Genomic DNA, 20,267 nt, shown 5'->3' on the forward strand with positions numbered 1-20,267 from the left:
AGGGAGCATTAAAAAATTCAAGCATGCATGAGGATAAAGAGGACATTCACAGCATATTACAATCATGGTAATTATGGAATGATGAAAGAAATACAATACATTAGCAAACATTAAATACATGTGATGTTAAAGGAGAAAACTTATCCTAATATAGTCCTTCTGCAGGACCTGTATGATGGCAGAACAGGTCTCTGGAATAATGATCCCCAGAGCCTAGGGGGAGATGCCTGTCGAGAACTTGATGTCCTGCAGACTTCTCCCCATCACCAAGTACCACAAGGTGGCGACGAGCCTCTGCCCGGGACTGATGGCTTGCCGCACGCAGGTGTCCTACTTCGTAATATAAGGGGACAGCAAAGCCAACAAACAATGAAAAATGGGATCCGTCATCCGGAGATAATTCCTGAAATCATCAGGATTATTCTCCTGGATCTCCCGCAACAAAGGCATGTGACAGAATTGGTCACGCTGGAGCAACCAATTCTTTATCCATGAACTCCTCCCCGCCCTGTTCATGGACTGGACTTGGGTCAAAAGTAAGAACCCCAACACCAAGCCCCCATATAGCACAAACTCTATGACAAGTACGTAACCACAACATGGCTTCAAAACGGTCGGCTGGTCAGAACGAACTAACAAAACGCACTGAAAATCAGAAAGAACCTGAGAAGAATGAGCTGCAAATCAGAAACAAGTGGACAAGAACGCACTGAAAATCAAATACGTACTAGAAATAGCACGCACTGAAAACCAGATGCGAACTGACTACACGCACTGAAAACCAGATACGAACCCACAAGCACAAATGGAAGAGCAGTAACGATCGGAAAAGCACAAGACTGAAAAGTGCAAATCATCTCTCACCAAACGTCTACTAATTTAGTGAAATTAGCAGAAGGAACCCAAAGGGTGGCGCACTGACTATTGAACTTCCTTTTTCTAGTCCCCTCATAAGTGTTGTACGTCAGCACGTTCTAGCCGATCGGAATTTCTGAAAACATTTGTGCGACCGTGTGTATGCAAGACAAGTTTCAGCCAACATCCGTCGGAAATAAATCCACTGTTTGGTTGTCGGAAATTCCAATCGTCTGTACGCGGCATAAGGCCAGGTTCACACATATATACAAATTGGGTGCGGGTTTCCCTGCATCTTATTTGTATAACAGGAAAGTCTGACCGGCTTTCAAAGGGAATTGGGTCCCACAGCACCGGGGTGGCTACAGTCAGCATTTGGAAAGGGTCCTGTGTGTCTTTGGTTCTGATTCAAGTGCGAATTCAGGCAAAAATTCTGACCTGATTTGCACCTAAATCGGTGAACAGGGATGCACCGCACCCCCTACTGTGAACCGCGGCCACAGCATGTGTGAACCCAGCCTAAAAATTAAAATGAATGCAGCCACCTCATCTAACAAATGATAAGCTGCAATATAATAAATATTTGCTTTTGAGTTTAAAGTATAATTCCAATCACAATCTAACAAAGGCTAAATCTACTCTCACTCCCATTCTAAGTCTATTCTATCGAACCCTATAAAGAAAAGTTCCCTATACTTACCTATTCAGAAGTCTATGGGTTATGTCATCTCCCAGGCATTTCGCGCCTCCTGTCTCCTGCACACAGAAGCTGCCTTTGGAGACCGGAGTGACTTCCGAATAGGTAAGTATAGGGTCTTTTCTTTACAGGGTTAGATAGAATAGGTTTAGAATGGGGGTGAGAGTAGGTTAAGCCTTAGTTAGATTGTGACTGGAATTTCACTTTAATAACACTTTAAATGGTGACTAGCATTGAGAGGAAACTATTGAACCAGAGGTCTCTAAGCAAGACATGCGGCCAGTCTTACCAACAATGTATATGTAACTGAATTATATTATCAGGTATCAGGTTTCCTGTTCTAAAAAATGTTTCTACAGAAATATTTTGCCAATAAATTTTCCTAACAGAAAAATGGTGGTGTTATCTTATCAAAACCTGCAATTGTATGTTCCTCTAATTTTTGTATAAATAAATGCATCTGCTAGTAATCACAACTGAGTACGATTCTGTATAGCAGGAAGCTATTCTTTCTAGGGTATGTTATTAATATTGAATGAAAGTAATTACATTTTTTTTATTTAATTATTGTTTTAAGTTAATATTATTATCATTATTTCTATTATTATATTTATCAGTAAATCTCTCTGATCACATCACACAGTTTATAAATCCAGATTATTGCGATTATTGAATTATACGGTTTTCTGCAGATTAGATCATTTTACACGTTTTTTGAGAATTTAAAGAAATCAATCAATGATTTACAATTCTCAAAATTGACAATTAGTCTGGTTTTCAAATTAACATTTGTTTTTAACTTTAATATGTTTTTTCTACAGACAGTAGTCACAAAAAAAAGATTTTGATTTAGACTCTTGTTTGTGTTCTCAAAGCAATATTTTTCCTTCTTGGCATTTTTTAATATTGTGAATTAATGTAAAGTCTTTTTACATTTAGGGACAGAAGGCACTGGAACTTATTGAAGGGTAAGTCTATTTCAGATAAGAGTCATTTATCTCTGGTAAACTTCAGCATGTAGCTTTCTAGGCTCTAAAATGCACCATGAATGATTTTTCAGGACCTTTTTTTTATTTTTAAATAACTGGTTCATTGTGGAAACAAATGCATTCTGCAAAATGGATAACAGATTGGGTTTGTCAAGTAATAGAAGTAAAGTGTATCTAAACCTTTTTTAAGCATGTTTTCTTTATTTTCATGATCTGGCCAGTAATACACTTCCTGTCTGATGGTGGCTACACTGTATTTATAGAGGAGCAACGTAACATTGGACAGAAGCATTGTTCGAATAATTGTGAATGCTTTTTTTTTAAAACAAAAATAAAAAGGTTTATACTTACCTGCACTATGTAATGGAGTTGCAGAGAGTGGGCCCCAACTTCCTTTTCTTGGGTCCCCCACTCCTGGCTCCCCTGGCAAGTGCACCATAGAAAGTTGCTTTCTATGGGGGCACTTGTGCAGGCACGATCCCGAGCCTCGCTGTTTGCGTTTATTGACACAGACAGCGAGACTCGGCCCCGCCCCCCCATCCATGGCATTGTTTGAGAGCAGCAGTAATAGGAGATTGGGCTGAAATCAACAGGTAATAAAACAACATGTGAACAAAGACTGCTGTGTTACTGCTATTCACAAACCGAAGTATATTTTCACTTTCCTAGGATTAATTATTATTAATTTGTTCATTTTCAGTTAATATTTTCAAATGTTTTTCTTTTTTTTAGATGAGTAAATCTGAAATATTTCACCTTAAAATTATGCAGTCTTCTATCCAGCTAACAAATGGAACATTTGACATTATTAGCATTTTATCCTTCTCAGATTTGAAGGATAAAGAGGCCAGCTGTTTACAGAACTCAATGGGGTTTATTTACTAAAGGCACTAAAGGCACATAGACAGTCTAAAATTGTGCAAAAATCCACTTTGCAAAGAATATCCAATTATGCGCAAGGAAAAACAAACTGTATTTTTTCTTGCTTGGGTTACTGTAGATCTGGGGTCTCCAAACTTTCTAAAGAAAGAGCCAATTTAAACTTTAGGGGGGCCAGACTGTGCCCAGTGGGAGTAAACAATGCCAGATCTTTGGTATTAGGGGGAGAAATAGTTGGTGTAGTTGGGAGGATTAGTGCCCCATTTTTGTTGTCAGTGGAAGGAATTATGACCCATCGTTGGTGTCAGTGGAAGAAATAGTGCCCTATTGTTGGCGTCAATGGGAGAAATAGTGCCCCGTTGTTGGCGTTAGTTGCAGGAATAATGCCTCAAGGGCTGGATAAAGGCAAGCAAAGGGCCACATCTGGCCCCAGGGCTGCAGTTTGGAGACCACTGCTGTAGATGATGAAAGCCAACAAAGGTCCACTTCATTCACTAACTAAGAAAAAATTCACTTGCAAAGGCCAATTTGCCTCAGCCCCAATTAATCATCACAGTGGTGATTCTTTCCTTTTTAGACATACTGTGGGGTTGATTTACTATTGGGGCATGCAAAATCCAGAGTCTGGTGCAGCTCTGCATAGAAACCAATCAGCTTCTAGTTTTTATTGTCAAAGCTTAATTGAACAGGCTGAATTTAGAAGCTTATTGGCTACTATGAACAGCTACATCAAATTCTTAGAGCTCCAGTTTTTGTAAATCTCCCCCTGTGTGACCAACAATGTGTGATTATCACACCTGTATGATTTTTTTTTATATCCTTTTCCAAAGCAATGGCTATACTTTTTGAGTTGCTCTCTCCCCTCTTCCTTATTTTTGTGGCTATAACATCCATCACCCTTCTGGAAAGGCTGTTTACTAGATTTTGGAATGTACCTGTGGGGATTTGTGCCTATTTCTAAGATCAGGTAGTGATAATGGATGAGAAGACCGGGGTCATCGGTGTTCCAATTCTTCCTAAATGTGTTCAACATAGCTGAGCTCAGGGCTCTGTGCAGGCCAGTACAGTTCCACCACACTAAACCCATCAGTGTTCAGTAGGGTTGAGCTCAGGGCTCTGTGCAGGCCATTCAAGTTCCTCCACACCAAACTCATCAAACCAGATCCCTATGGAGTTGGCTTTGTGTGCAGCAGTTCATTCATTCCACTACAGCCACCAAATACCCATAATGCATTTCCTGGCCTCTGAACTGTGGTAGTGGCTTAGAAGAGCAAACAGTAGGGTTTTCCTATATTCCAGCACCCTCCCTATGAAAGTCAGAATTTCCAGTAGCCTTTTGGCAATGTGTGTTGGAGAGGCTTGGAGTAGATAGAGAAAGCTGACAGAATGTTTACATTTACAGTGTTTACATTTATTTCAGTTTTAGGAAAAGAATGGGGGAGTTAAAGCATCAGCCAAGTTTCAGTTTTAACGCAAGACCTGGTGGGTTAAAAAATCAAGGAATTAGGTTTTTATTGTTGTGTTTGTCCCTGTTGGTTATATTCACCCTTTCTTTTTGTTCTGGTCACTATTGTCACTAAGGATGAGCTAAGATCTAACATCTTAAATTTCCCAACACTTATTGTTTCTGAAAGATGAGCCAGGGTTCAGGCAAACCCAGTTCAGCCCAAAATGGGAAGCTATCACATGATAGCAGGCCACCAGCCCAATCAGCTGTCCCCGGGAATTCCTTTGCTCAACATCTGCACACAACAAAGGGGGCGGGGATGCCGGTGACCTCATTGACCTAATATACCCACATTTTTGGTTTTAGATACACTTTAATGACCTCCTAATTATATTTCCAAAATCAAAGAGCAGATTTACCTCCATCATTCCTATGATTTGTATTGATTGAATTGTAATGCTTAGGTTTGCACAAACGGGAGACTTCTAAAATCAAACAGCAAATGCAGTCAAAATTAGTTTTATGTTATACCTACATTCTACTGTGGCAAGATAACAGTTTGTGAATTTTTCCCTATATTTCCCTTTAGGTGAATTTCTGTAGAACCTACTAAATGATGAGATCGATATTTCTACAGACTGCCACCATCTTGGCGATCCTCTATGGGGTTTCTGCTCAGTGTAAAACCTGTAGGTCCTGTCTGCTTAGAAATTGACTATATTAAACTGATATTAATATTGTAATAATGTATTAATCCGGCTTTATCAATTATGAGATATAGGGTAAATCTCTGAAGCAGGAGATTGATTTACTAAAGGCAAATGTGTTGTTCACTCTGCACTTTGAAATGTTCCCTTAGCTTAGCGAATGTGGTTAACCTTCACTTTCCAAAAAATACCCAATCATGTGTAAAAAAAATAAAAACAGCATTTTTTCTTGCACATTATTGGATGATGGAATTTTTCATTTTTTTATACTAGTAATGGCAGCGATTAGCGACTTAGAGCGGGACTGTGATAGTGCAGTAGGCAATCTGACACTAACTGGCACTGGGTGAGAACTGGCTAACTGTAACTGACATCTCAAGGGACACTAATACAGTGATCAATGCTAAAAAAAAGCGATACTAATGACATTGGCAGGAAGGGGTTAACATCCAGGGCTATCAAAGGGTTAACTGTGTGCCTAGGGAGTGTTATTGTTGTGTACTGTGTGCTGTTTTACTAGAGGATGTGTCTTTTTTTGCAAGGAGACAAAAACCGCCATATTCCCACTGTCTGGAGAGAGATATATGTTGTTTGCATACACAGATCTCTCTCCTGTCACTCGCTCCTACGATTGACGGGTTCTGGCCATGAATTACTGGCCAGGATTCGGTGATCGCCATGTAAGGGAGCCAATGCCAGAACACGTGCACCCCCCTCACTGGGAGAAGCATATATATGTGACTGCGCAGCCGGACTGCACTGTAGCAGTAAAGCTACAGTGTGCAGCTGGCAGCTGGTTAAACTATGGGTGTGGACGCAAATTGGGTTACATATGTTGGGGATGGTCAACACCTGACTTTATGTCTAAGCCTGAAATCAGTTAATCATTGGGAGTATTAGCACACTGACTATGACAGCACATAGTTATGGGGAGGCAGGCGAGGCAATTACTCAGACAAGATTGTAAAGTGGAGAGACCCAGCGATAGTTGTAAATATCTACTACTAAAAAAAAATACAACAAAATCTCTATTGTGATAAAAGCTATTAAAGGGTAATATCATTCACCTTTTGTAACATGTTGCATGTTACACCCATATTCAGAGTATGTTGCAGATATACCAGCCTCCGCACCCCCCTGATCTCCTGTTTTGACACCAAGTGGGGGGATCGTCTCCCTTTCTGCTCGCTGTCACAATCTAAAATAAAACACTCTGCCCACTCTGCCACATTAATTATGTGAATGTAAAAACTACAAAAACTGACAGCCTTTGTGGCTGTCTCTTGTAGTTCTTAATGAACTACCAGGGCACTGTTGAGCGCTCTAGTAGTTCATTGAATCTTTCTGTCATAGTGCAACAGCCTGTCCATATCTGAGGTATGGGTACACAGCTACACAGACAGTCTGCAGGACCATGGCATTACACCCACAATCTGCTGATTGTAGATGCAATGCTTTTTACAGGTCCCTAACAAAAAAAATAAAAAATCCATATTTTTTACCTGCAAAAGAAAATTGTGCATTTATTATTTTTTATGTAAAGATGTGCGTATTGGATTCTCTGTAATCTCTTGTGCTATGTCTCCTCTATCTTACTAATTGTACACTGAGTAATATGAAGTTCTACTCTTCCATTGTTTAACAGATCGGAATGTTGCCCTTCGTGGTCGAGCAACTCAGTCCACAATTATAAACTCAGTATGGTATGGCTTTTATTCAGCAGCAATAAATGCAATAGATGGGAACAAGGACCCTAACTTTTACCATGGTTCCTGCTCACATACAGCCTGGGAGCCGTCTCCCTGGTGGAGGGTGGACCTGCTGAAACCGTACAGAATTGCCTTCATCACCATCACTAACAGAGGAGACTGCTGTAGTGACAGACTAAACGGTGCTGAAATTCTTGTTGGAAACTCATTGACCAACAATGGAAACAGTAATGCCAGGTAAGGATTATTTGTACATATTTTAACCACTTTAGCTCACTCTCCTATATACTCCTAATAGACCAGAGCAGTTCTTACATTTCTACTATGGGCCTGTTTTTTTGTGATAACTTTGTCATTTCTGAAGAGAAAAAAAATATTTAAAAATATTTTTTTGAGGACAAACAAGGTTTTCTTTTGGTGATACAGTCTTGCATAATTTTATTATATTTTTTGTACAATCCATTGACAAAAACCATAATAAAACTAAACCAATTTTTTTCTACTTTGATAATTGTTACATTGAAATTGTGTTACAATAGTTAAAAAATACAGAGATTATTCTAGAATTTGTGCTTTTTAAAATGACCCTAACATTATTCTTCTGATCCCAAACACATCAGAGATATTTACAAATGCACAATTAAAAAATGTTTTTTTTTTTTAATTTTACATTTTTTTTCAATGCTACACAAAAAAAAGCTAAGGAACAAAACAAGTAAAAATTAAACATTTAAAATAATAATGGTTAGAAAAATAGAAAAAAAAACAAACACTGTTGGAAAATAATAGCTAGGAAAGAAGCTGATTAGGGTTATAATTTATTTCATACATGTATTTATAAAGCACCAGTAATTTACACAGGACTTCACATATTGCACATTCACATCAGCCCTTGCCCTCAAAGAGCTTATAAAGGACCCCAATCTCACATGCATACATACACACAAAAGGGACAATTTGGACAGGAGCCAAGCATCCTACCAGCATGTTTTTGGAGGGTGGGAGCAAGAAAACAAGCACAGGGAGAACATGAAAACTCTATACAGGTAGTGCCCAGATTGGGATTAAAACAGAGGTCCATAGTTCTGCAAGGCAGGAGTGCCAATAAGTAGGGATGAGCCTAACGTACCTGGGATTAGTTCACCAACAGCTTGTGAATCAGCAAGTTCGGATTGTTAATTTGAAGTTGAAAGGAGCCAAATCTTTAAAATCCCTTCTGACTATATTCAAGGCTAATAGGCAAGGGGTTGTCAAATATATGGCATGGGGGTAGGCTGGCCTCTGCCAGGGAGGCACATGTACAAATGCAAAAAACATTTGTTTTTTAAATAACATTTGTACATTTTTGGAGCAGGGATTTTTATCATGTTAACAATGCCAAATGTCTTGGGAAGAAAAACATGCTTGAGGGACGCTTTAAATCTGCCTTTGAAATGGCACACGTATGAAGTAAACAGTGTATAGCAAAATTAACATTTACAAAGATAAAAATTATGTTTACATTGCTGGTAAATGACATTTCTCTGCCATCTTGGTTGGCATGTGACCCCCCCCCCCCCAACATACATACCAAACCCTACAAGGTCTGTTATGTATTTTAAAAGAACCTTTGGAGGGGCATTTCTTTTTTTTTTTAAGAGAAAGGCAGGGAAATGTAAATTACTGTCAATTTGTTTTTCTCTCTAAACTGTTACTTTTGTTGTAATACATATCAAGAACTACATAAAAGCATTTCCTTGATGCAGGCTTGTTGTAGATTTAAAGGAGGAGCCCCAATTAAAAAAAAAAAACAGTGTGCTGATCTCTAAAAAATTCATAACAAACCAATCCCTTGGATTTTGATAGGTACCCCACACAAAACCAAAATTATATAGGCTCCCAAAATCAATATCCAAACCTCATCTGAGTGTGCAGATGGCCAGGAAAGGGGAGATGATCATTCCCCCCAAACCATACATGCCCTCAAGCAAGAGCATTCATACCTGAATCCTTATAAAAAAATAATAAAAAAAGGAAGAAATAAAAGGTGCGTGGACCTTTAAAAACTCATACAAGACCCTATAGATCTAGTTCGGATTTTGAGGAGGTATCCCACACAAAACAAGGAAAATTATGTGAACTCCCCCATAAATTCTTACCAAAACCTCATCTGAGCATGTGGCTGACCAGGAAAAGGGGAGATAATTAGACACCCCTGAAACATACAAGGCCACGTGTCCTAAACATGGGGAGGGTACCAAAACACCTTATCCCTATGTTGATGAGAACAAGGGCTTCTTCCCCACAGCCCTGGATCAGGAGTTGTAGGGGTCTGTGAGCAAGTAGGCTTATCAGAATCTTGAAGCCCACTTTGAAAAAAGGGGACCCAGATTTGGCTCCCATACTCATTCACAAAAAAAATAGTTAAAAGTAAAGAAAAAACACACACTTAACAAGTCCTTTAGTTAAAAAAACAATCCGAAAAAGTCCCACAATGTATATCCTTTGTCAATCACCTTATTCAGTGTTGCAGATCCTTGATTACCAAAATTAACAACTCCCGAATGGAAAACAAAATTCCTGGGCTGACAGCTGTTTTTAAATAAAAGTGTCAGGAATGGGCTGATGTCATTGACTAAATATGGCTATAGCCAGATTTGGTTAGTGTCCTTGACCAAATATGACCATGGCCACTGACCAAATGTGGTGAAACCTTGAGAAAGACAACCTGCAACCCACTGTATAATTAATAAATTTTTTGCGGAGACAGTCCTTACTGCTGAATAACTGTTGTGAGTCTAAGCTGCATGATAACACCACCCCTGGGTGTGTGTCCAGGAGAAAGTGGGACGAATAAAACTGTCTGTCATTTACTCTAGTGAATATCTGTTGACAAAAAAAGAAGTGCTGTGGGGAATAGCACTAGATTGGAGATATGCTTTGCAGGAAAAGCTGCTTGTTATTTTATCTTTTATTGAGATTTATAGCTTATTTTACTCTAAGTATTACGTTGCAGCTTTTTAAAATATATAAGTAAGTACAATTTTGTACATATATTAATAGTGGTATTACTGTTAATGTTGGTATTAATAATTTCACTTCTCAGGTGTGGGTTGATTACCTCTATCCCAGCTGGAGCAGCACACCGATACTACTGTAATGGCATGGTTGGCAGATACGTCAATGTAGTCTTACGTGGAAAATCAAAATGTCTTCAATTATGTGAAGTTCAAGTTTGGACCACCGACAGGCATTGAAAGGCCCACTTAAAACGAATAACAGATGAATACATAAGTAAAAGTTATGACACATTGCCTTATGTATCAGTAATCTGAATTGAAAAAGAGAATAGTCAAATATTGCTTAATAAACAATATTCAGCATTATTTGTGTGTATTGTAAAATGTGTTTTCTGAATTCACTGTGTTCCAGTATACAGAGAAAGCATGTTATGTGTGTTGGATTTAAATGCAAGGGATGTATTAATATGGATGTAATGACGGAGCGTCAATGCACCATAAACGTATATATATATATATATATATATGGATTTAATCTAAAGTAGCTATATTATAAATAATGGTGTTTTTTGACTAACAGGAAGGCAGGGAAACTATTATAACAGATCCCAACCTCATTGCCAATGACCAGAGAGAGAGGTAACATAGAGGAATGATGATCAAATGTGGGGATAACAAAGAGTGGGAATTATTGTTTGCATAATAAATAGCACGTGTTGTGAAATATAAGGTTTGAGTAACTGGTAGGAGAATTAAAAGAATAGACAGCGGTAGAAAATGGAATTGGGGAATCACGAAATGAAATTTTTAGATAAAAGTCTCCAGGTAGAACAATAAACATGTCTAACTTGTATTTTAGACTCCATCATAGAATTACCAATGTTTGGGTAGAGGATAATATTATGCCCCGTACACACAATCGGACATTCCGACAACAAAATCCATGGATTTTTTCCAACGGATGTTGGCTCAAACTTGTCTTGCATACACACGGTCACACAAATCTTGTCGGAAATTCCGAACGTCAAGAACGCGGTGATGTACAACACGTATGACGAGCCATGAAAAATGAAGTTCAATAGCCAGTGCGGCTCTTCTGCTTGATTCCGAGCATGCCTGGAACTTTGTGCGTCGGAATTGTGTACACACGATCGGAATTTCCGACAACGGATTTTGTTGTCGGAAAATTTTTGTGATGGAAATTCCGATGGAAAATGTCCGATAGAGCCTACACACAGTTGGAAATTTCCGACAACAAGCTCCCATCGAACATTTTCCATCGGAAAATCCAATCGTGTGTACGGGGCATTAGAGTAAAGCGCTGGGTTAAAAAATAGATTGACCTTTAATCCTCCCGGTATTCTTTATTTCCATAGTATTTTATTGAAGAAAATTCAGGAATAAATGAACATGTATAACAGTAGTTATATGGGCCCAACAGCCTAAGGATATACAAGTAGGGATGAGCTTCGAGCTCGAGTCAAACTCATGTTCGACTCAAACATCGGCTGTTCGCCAGTTCGCCGAGCAGCGAACAATTTGGAGTGTTCGCGGCAAATTCGAAAGCCGGGGAACAACCTTTAAAAGTCTATGGGAGAAATCAAAAGTGCTAATTTTAAAGGCTTATATGCATGGTATTGTCATAAAAAGTGTTTGGGGACCTGGGTCCTGCCCCAGGGGACATGGATCAATGCAAAAAAAAAGTTTTAAAAACGGCCGTTTTTCGGGAGCAGTGATTTTAATAATGCTTAAAGTGAAACAATAAAAGTGTAATATTCCTTTAAATTTCGTACCTGGGGGGTGTCTATAGTATGGCTGTAAAGGGGCACATATTTCCCGTGTTTAGAACAGTCTGACAGAAAAATGACATTTCAAAGGAAAAAAAAGTAATTTAAAACTACTCGCGGCTATTAATGAATTGCCGGTCCGACAATACACATAAAAGTTCATTGATAAAAGCGGCATGGGAATTCCCCATAGGGGAACCCCAAACCAAAATTTTAAAAAAAAATGACGTGGGGGGGTCCCCCTAAATTCCATACCAGGCCCTTCAGGTCTGGTATGGATTTTAAGGGGAACCCCGTGCCAAAATTTAAAAAAACAATGACGTGGGGTCCCCCCAAAAATCCATACCAGACCCTTATTTCTGAATTTTTCCCTTTTTTTTTTCCGGGCCTTCACATCTCTATCCAGGCCCTTATCCGAGCACGCAACCCGGCAGGCCACAGGAAAAGAGGAGGGGGACGAGAGAGCGCCCCCCCTCCTGAACCGTACCAGGCCACTTGCCCTCAACATTGGGAGGGTGCTTTGGGGTAGACAAGGGCCTCATCCCCACAACCCTTGCCCTGTGGTTGTGGAGGTCTGCGGGCGGGGGGCTTATCGGAATCTGGAAGCCCCCTTTAACAAGGGGACCCCCAGATCCCGGCCCTCCCCCCTGTGTAAAAATGGTAAGGGGGTACCTAGCATTTCACAAAAAAAGTATCAAAAGTGTTAAAAATGACAAGAGACAGTTTTTGACAATTCCTTTATTTAAATGCTTCTTCTTTCTTCTTTCTTCTATCTTCTATCTTCTATCTTCCTTCGGTTTCTTCCTCCATCTTCTTCTTCTTCTGGTTCTTCTGGTTCTTCCTCCGTTGTTCTCGTCCGGCATCTTCCTCCGCGGCGTCTTCTTCCCTTCTTCCCCCGCCTTTTTTTTTTTAATTTTGGCCGGGGTTCCCCTTAATATCCATACCAGACCTGAAGGGCCTGGTATGGAATTTAGGGGGACCCCCACGCCATTTTTTTTTAAAGTTTTGGTTCGGGGTTCCCCTGTGGGGAATTCCCATGCCGTTTTTATCAATGAACTTTTATGTGTATTGTCGGACCGACAATTCATTAAAAGCCGCGAGTAGTTTTAAATGACTTTTTTTCCTTTGAAATGTCATTTTGCTATCAGACTGTTCTAAACACGGGAAACATGCACCCCTTTACAGGCATACTATAGACACCCCCCAGGTATGAAATGTAAAGGAATATTACACTTTTATTGTTTCACTTTAAGCATTATTAAAATCACTGCTCCCGAAAAAACGGCCATTTTTAAAACTTTTTTTGCATTGATCCATGTCCCCTAGGGCAGGACCCAGGTCCCCAAACACTTTTCATGACAATACCATGCATATAAGCCTTTAAAATTAGCACTTTTGATTATTCATGTTCGTGTCTCATAGACTTTAACGGTGTTCGCGTGTTCGAATAAATTTTTTGCCTGTTCGCATGTTCTGGTGCGAACCGAACAAGGGGGTGTTCAGCTCATCCCTATATACAAGGATTTTGTAGCAATCACCAAAAGGAAACATGTATATCAATTGTAGGAGAATAATTGTACATAACAGTGACTATATGAGTATGTTGGGTAATTGGATCATTTGTAGTTAGGGTGTGAGTTTTGTTTCTCTGAAATCGGGGGTTGCCGGATCTCTGAGGGGACAAAATTCACATTAGATTTTATTGTGCTGTGATTTGAGTTTCTTAAAATAGGCTGTAATGACATTAGTGTTTCTGTAGGGTGATGTGTTGGATATGTTTTCGGTGTGGTATGTGTCAGATGGTGTAAGTTACTTGTGTTTTATAAATGTGCTCAGGGCTGACAGTCCTGCTGGCAGCCTTGGTTAGGTCCGTTGGTTGTGTGTAGGAGAGTGTGTTGGTTTGGGAGGGGAGATGATTATAAGTAAGCTAGGTGTAGGGGGGGTTTGAAGGAGTGCAGTTTTGGGGGAAGGGGTATAAAGATGGGGGGAGGGTACGGCTGTGATATAGGAGGGTGGAATAGGCCGAGACAGGGGGGGCAAAGGCCTCCTACCTGACCCTGAACTTCGGCCCATCCTCCCGGTATTCTTAACCATTATTTAAACATATTGTGTGACCAGAGATCATTGATGCCTAAATTCTCAGGGAAAATGTTGCTGTGTCTCTTTGTCAGAGTTAACATAGAGATCATATGATCAGCAGCTATTATGATGATCATTGATAGCCAGTATTAGGAACTATTAGCCCTGCAAAGTGTAGGCTGCTAGCTCTCCCAGGGAGGATATTAACGCATTTTATAACACATGCTCGGCATCCTCGGGAATGTAAATGTACAGATGAAAGTGGCAGACATTTTAGCTCTGCAAGTGCACAGAGGCCTCTAAAGTCCTGTGGCCCACTACAGATTTGGGTTGCCCCTGACTGTAATAGACCTCAGACCCCCAGTGGCCAGAATTCTGTCACAGAGGGTACAGGAATCTAAATATAAAGAGATGATCAAGTTTTGTGTGTTACTGACCACCAATGAATGGGGGCCCCTTTCCCACTGAAATCAACGATGTTGACAATGTGGGTCCTTTTCCCAATGATACAAAAGTACTAGGGCCTTCTCCCACTGAAAACAAATGACTGTGGGCACGTCACTGAACACAAATGTAATAGGTTCCTTCTGACACTGAACACCAATAGAACAAAGGAATTTACATCAACCACAAGGACAGGACTAATTAATATTGACCTCCAATGTATGCAGGCAATTCACACTGGCTACCAATATAATCGATGCATTTACAACGGCAAACAATTAAACAGGGTTACAAATGTAACAGAGCATTACCATTGACCATCAATGTAGCTGGGGAATTCGCAATGACCATGTCACATACCTGACGGTTGAGCCTGAGATGCAGAGGGAAGGCTTCTTGTACAACCCCTGCTCAGGGGCCACCGATATTGTAACAGTGGCCAAAAGAGCGTGGTGGTGTGTGGGTGCTTGGATCACCTTCTGTGTGGTGGTTGTGTCACCAAGGTGGACCAGCAGGCTAAATGGCAGGCGTTGGCAGGTCAGCGGATTTCGGACTGGTGGCAGCAGGAAACAGGGACCAGGCAGGTGCATGCAGAGCAGAGGAGATACAGGATGCGTGGTCAGACAAGCCAGGCTGGTAACAGACGATCAGTTGCAGACATAGAGGATAGGCAGAGAATGGTCAGGATGCAGGCAAGGTTTGGCAACAGGATATCAAGCAGCAGAGAGATTTAAACAGTCAAGGCAAGCCGGAGTCAGGATAATGGATAGTAGTCAGAGTAAGCCGGGTCAAACACAGGAATTGAATAAGGATCACAGGCATACAGGGTACAAGCTGCAGATCAGACAGAAAAGTCCTAGTGGACTTGCTGTCCTTATATATGGGATTTGGCGCCAGCGCTTATTGGCGCGTTCTGCATGCGCGTTCATGAATATTCGTGAAAATGCACACATTTGTGCGTCTGACAGAATGGGCACTTGGGGAATTGCATTTGCACATTAGCCTCTGCCCTTGAGCACCAGCAATGCCATGACCAGCACATCCCTGACAGGCCATCAATGTAGTAGATGTATTTACACTGAACACCATTATATTGGGTGCATTGGTGATTAGTGTACATTCCCTCATTACATTGGTGATCAGTGTAAATTTCCTTATTACATTGGTGATCAGTGTAAATGCTTCTGTTATATTGGTGGTCAGTGTAAAAAGGTCTTCATTCCAAGTGTTTTACACTAAACACCAGTGTTTCTGATGGGAAGACATGTACTAGGTGGAAGGGTCTGAGTTTTCTGGATTAATTCAAAGAAAGCTTCCCATGGAGGTAGGGATAACTGAATATAACGGGGGGCATGGTAGTCCCTTAATATTGTTAGTTTATATACATTACAGTTTATTATGGTTTTGCTGGATGATATAATGGGATTGATAATAGGCTGTTCCCTTTGCAATGGAATTTTCACTTTTCAAGAGAATATTCCCTTAGCTTAGTGAATTTGGTGAAAAGTCACTTTGCACAAAACACACAATCATGTGCACAGAAAAGTATTTTTGTTTGCACACAGTTGGATGATGGAAGTCAGCAGAGCTTCACCTTATTCACTGAGCTAATGGAAAATAGCAAAAATTCTCTTGCAATGTGAACTACCTATTTGCACTTAGTAAAGCAACTCCAGTAGGTTATTACAGTTTACACCGATCAACTATAACTTTACGACCACTGACAGGTGAAGTCAATAACATGGATTATCTTGTTACAATAGCATCTGAAAGTGGGTGGCATATATTAGGCAGCAAGTAAACAATTTGTCCCTGAAGTTGATGTGTTGAAAGCAGAAAAAAAATGGACATTGCAGTTTGTTGTGTGGGGGTCTGTGTAGTTGCAGACTGGTCACCTTTCCCATTCTATATGTACATATTCACCAGCACACCGAGGATCATCAATTTCATCCAAACGTTTTTTTATTCAAAGAATAATCACATCACAAAACGGTGTAGTTCAAGGTTTCAGAGCCACGCAGGACCCTGTCGTCATCACGTGCCTGAATATCCAGCTGGTGGTCGTTACAGCAGCCAGTACAGGTAACATTCTGCTGGGAAACCGTGGCTCCTGCCATGGTTTGTGGATGTTGCTGCTGACTCGGTTAAATTGATGATAGGCAACTCCTATCCTCATATTGATTAGTGGTTCCAAATTAATAATAACTACTGCAGTAGGGAACAGACACAAAAGATACGCTCAGCATCTTTCCAAATTACTGTTCTGCTTTATTATGACGCAGTTGAAGGTTTTTATACACATGATTACGTAGGTATCACATTAATATTACAATTGTACGTTTATGGTAACAAGGGGCGTTACATAGGCAGGCTAATTCTAATCAGAACTCGAAAGAATGTAAACATGTAGTGAAAACATTATTAGTGCTGTGTGCACAGTGAGGGCAGTGTGCAATACATACAAAATAGAATACAATTATTTACAGAACATACAAATTTCCATTACAGTCTCCCCTCTTTTGATCAATATTTTGATCACTAACCATACCTGCTATAACCTTTAACCTGGAACCTCCACACACTTAGGTGGAGGTAGTCCTGGTCAAAGAGGCAAAAAACTCCATTGTGAAGAAAATAATAGCTGAGCAACTTTTTCATTACAAAATGACTTTTCATTGTGGAAAAACAAATGATTGATAAGACATATTTACAGAGTACTGGCTGTACACTCCTGTGGCCAGAATGGCCTTCTATCTCAATTGTGGGCATGCTGACTTATCAGCATATGTAAACACAGACAATTCTACATAAAATGGAAGACGTACAAAAGAAAAATATGACTTCAACATGGCTAAACTACTTTTTAAATATATATATCCCTTACAATTAAAGTAATTGAATCAAAAAGTACCCTAGACTGTGATCACAAGAGGGAAACAAATCAAACACAGACATTTATTTAATTAAGTCATTTTTGCAGTGTCTGGTGTGGATCCAGGTGACTTTTTTCTCAAGTTTTACAAAAACCGTACATGAAGTAGATGCTGTATTGAGTCTCCAAACATTTCCTTATATATAAATGTCTCTTAACAATCCACAAGTCACCTGGCTTTAGTTTTAGATCCTTCCAAACTTTTAGGATCTGGAATTGGGGAGAAAACACATAAATGAGTTTGTCAAAAAACCTTAAAAGATCAGCAACATTCTCTGTGAGATCCGAATGGAGGACTTCAGCTGCTGAGAAAAAATATAAGCAAGTGAGTAACACCCCAAATCCCATAGGGAGGCAGTCCAACATACCGCTTGATAAAATATAAGAAAACATTCAGGCAAAAGTTTTCTAGTTTCTTACTCTACTTTGTCCACTACATTGTAGACAGTAGGGGGTGTAAAAATAAAACCTCAAAACTTCTAGTAAGGACTCTTCTATAAAAATGATTTCCTCTGTTACTCTCTGTACTTTCTGTACTCTATATTTACAAACTACTTCTGATAACACTTTTTACTGTGGCCTTTGCAGTAGCATTTGCCATTGGACATCCAAAAAACATGTCCATACAGACAAGATGCATACTTGTAAGATCCTGACTTGGGCATCTGGATATATCTGTTTGTAATCTCTGGAAGCAGGGCCGTCTTTAGCGCAGGGCAAACGGGGCACTTGCCCCGGGCCCAATCTTTGTTGGTGGGCCCGCGCTAACCGTGAATAAGGGCCCCGATTACAGCTTTGCAGAGCGCACAGAGGACACGGGAGGATGTATTCCTCGCTAGCCAGCTGAGAGGGGGCAGGGCCGGGAGCTCCACTGACGCTCTGACCCCGCCCACGTGCAGCCTGTGTACTCGGAAAAGAGCTTCTGTAGTGAGAGCCAGTGATCGGAGTGCGAGTGTCAGTGGAGCTTCCGGCCCCGCCCCCTCTATACTGGCTGGTGAATACAGAGGTCCGGGAGCGGGCCCGGGAGCTCCAATGACACTCCCACTCCGATCACTGGCTCTCACTACAGGCGCTCTACTCCCAGTACACAGGCTGCACGTGGGCAGGGTCAGAGCGTCAGTGGAGCTCCCGGCCCCGCCCCTCTCAGCTGGCTAGCGCGGAATACATCCTCCCATGTCCTCTGTGCACTCTGCAAAGCTGTCATCGGGGCGACAATTCACGGGTGATGTGGGCCCAGGGCCCACCCAACAAAGCATCCGTGGAGCTCCCAGCTGCTTTAGTGAGAGCAGAGAGTGGAAGCCCCGCCCACAGTCCTGAATGTATGTAATGAGTTTGGCTGGCCAGGTATGTCCTTACAACCATAAAATGCCTGACTGTTTAAACCCTGAGCTGTGTTATTTAACTGTAAAGCTGTGCATTGCTGAAAGTTCTCTGACCATCCCCTGTATAATGTCTGCAGTCTCTGAGTGTCTCCTGCAGTATGTCCGCAGTCTCTGATTGTCTCCTGCAGTATGTCCGCAGTCTCTGATTGTCTCCTGCAGTATGTCCGCAGTCTCTGAGTGTCTCCTGCAGTATTTCCGCAGTCTCTGGTAATCTCCTGCAGTATGTCTGCAGTCTCTGATTGTCTCCTGTACTATGTCCGCAGTCTCTGATTGTCTCCTGCAGTATTTCCGCAGTCTCTGATTGTCTCCTGCAGTATGTCCGCAGTCTCTGATTGTCTCCTGCAGTATGTCCGCAGTCTCTGATTGTCTCCTGCAGTATGTCCGCAGTCTCTGATTGTCTCCTGCAGTATGTCCGCAGTCTCTGGTAATCTCCTGCAGTATGTCCGCAGTCTCTGATTGTCTCCTGCAGTATGTCCGCAGTCTCTGGTAATCTCCTGCAGTATGTCCGCAGTCTCTGAGTATCTCCTGCAGTATTTCCGCAGTCTCTGATTGTCTCCTGCAGTATGTCCGCAGCCTCTGATTGTCTCCTGCAGTATGTCCGCAGTCTCTGATTGTCTCAAGCAGTATGTCCGCAGTCTCTGATTGTCTCCTGCAGTATGTCCGCAGTCTCCGAGTGTCTCCTGCAGTATTTCCGCAGTCTCTGATTGTCTCCTGCAGTATGTCCGCAGTCTCTGATTGTCTCCTGCAGTATGTCCGCAGTCTCTGGTAATCTCCTGCAGTATGTCCGCAGTCTCTGATTGTCTCCTGCAGTATGTCCGCAGTCTCTGGTAATCTCCTGCAGTATTTCTGCAGTCTCTGAGTGTCTCCTGCAGTATTTCCGCAGTCTCTGATTGTCTCCTGCAGTATGTCTGCAGTCTCTGATTGTCTCCTGCAGTATGTCCGCAGTCTCTGATTGTCTCCTGCAGTATGTCCGCAGTCTCTGATTGTCTCCTGCTGTATGTCCGCAGTCTCTGGTAATCTCCTGCAGTATGTCCGCAGTCTCTGATTGTCTCCTGCAGTATGTCCTCAGTCTCTGATTGTCTCCTGCAGTATGTCCGCAGTCACTGATTGTCTCCTGCTGTATGTCCGCAGTCTCTGGTAATCTCCTGCAGTATGTCCGCAGTCTCTGATTGTCTCCTGCAGTATGTCCGCAGTCTCTGAGTGTCTCCTGCAGTATGTCCGCAGTCTCTGATTGTCTCCTGCAGTATGTCCACAGTCTCTGATTGTCTCCTGCAGTATGTCCTCAGTCTCTGATTGTCTCCTGCAGTATGTCCGCAGTCTCTGATTGTCTTCTGCAGTATGTCCGCAGTCTCTGAACCTCT

The 20,267-nt window shown here is 41.3% G+C and overlaps 1 protein-coding gene across 1 annotated transcript; it reads left to right on the plus strand.

Annotated features, from left to right (window-relative positions):
- The first annotated feature begins 2,017 nt into the window (after positions 1 to 2,017).
- LOC141141375 (fucolectin-like) lies at positions 2,018 to 10,648 on the plus strand. Its single transcript, XM_073629039.1, has 5 exons — positions 2,018 to 2,069; positions 2,492 to 2,520; positions 5,457 to 5,556; positions 7,220 to 7,520; positions 10,369 to 10,648. Exons 3-5 carry the CDS (start codon positions 5,481 to 5,483, stop codon positions 10,517 to 10,519), a joined length of 528 nt encoding a protein of 175 aa, XP_073485140.1. The 5' UTR covers positions 2,018 to 2,069; positions 2,492 to 2,520; positions 5,457 to 5,480; the 3' UTR covers positions 10,520 to 10,648.
- The last annotated feature ends 9,619 nt before the right edge of the window (positions 10,649 to 20,267 follow it).

This window comes from Aquarana catesbeiana, linkage group LG04 (assembly GCF_042186555.1).
Source record: "Aquarana catesbeiana isolate 2022-GZ linkage group LG04, ASM4218655v1, whole genome shotgun sequence".
Taxonomy (NCBI): domain Eukaryota; kingdom Metazoa; phylum Chordata; class Amphibia; order Anura; family Ranidae; genus Aquarana; species Aquarana catesbeiana.

Excerpts from the sequence above, each read along its gene's own strand:
- LOC141141375 (XM_073629039.1), top strand. The coding sequence starts at position 5,481 with ATGATGAGATCGATATTTCTACAGACTGCCACCATCTTGGCGATCCTC. Across the intron at positions 5,557-7,219 it reads TTCTGCTCAGTGTAAAACCT|ATCGGAATGTTGCCCTTCGT; the intron begins GTAGGTCCTGTC and ends ATTGTTTAACAG. Across the intron at positions 7,521-10,368 it reads AATGGAAACAGTAATGCCAG|GTGTGGGTTGATTACCTCTA; the intron begins GTAAGGATTATT and ends TTCACTTCTCAG.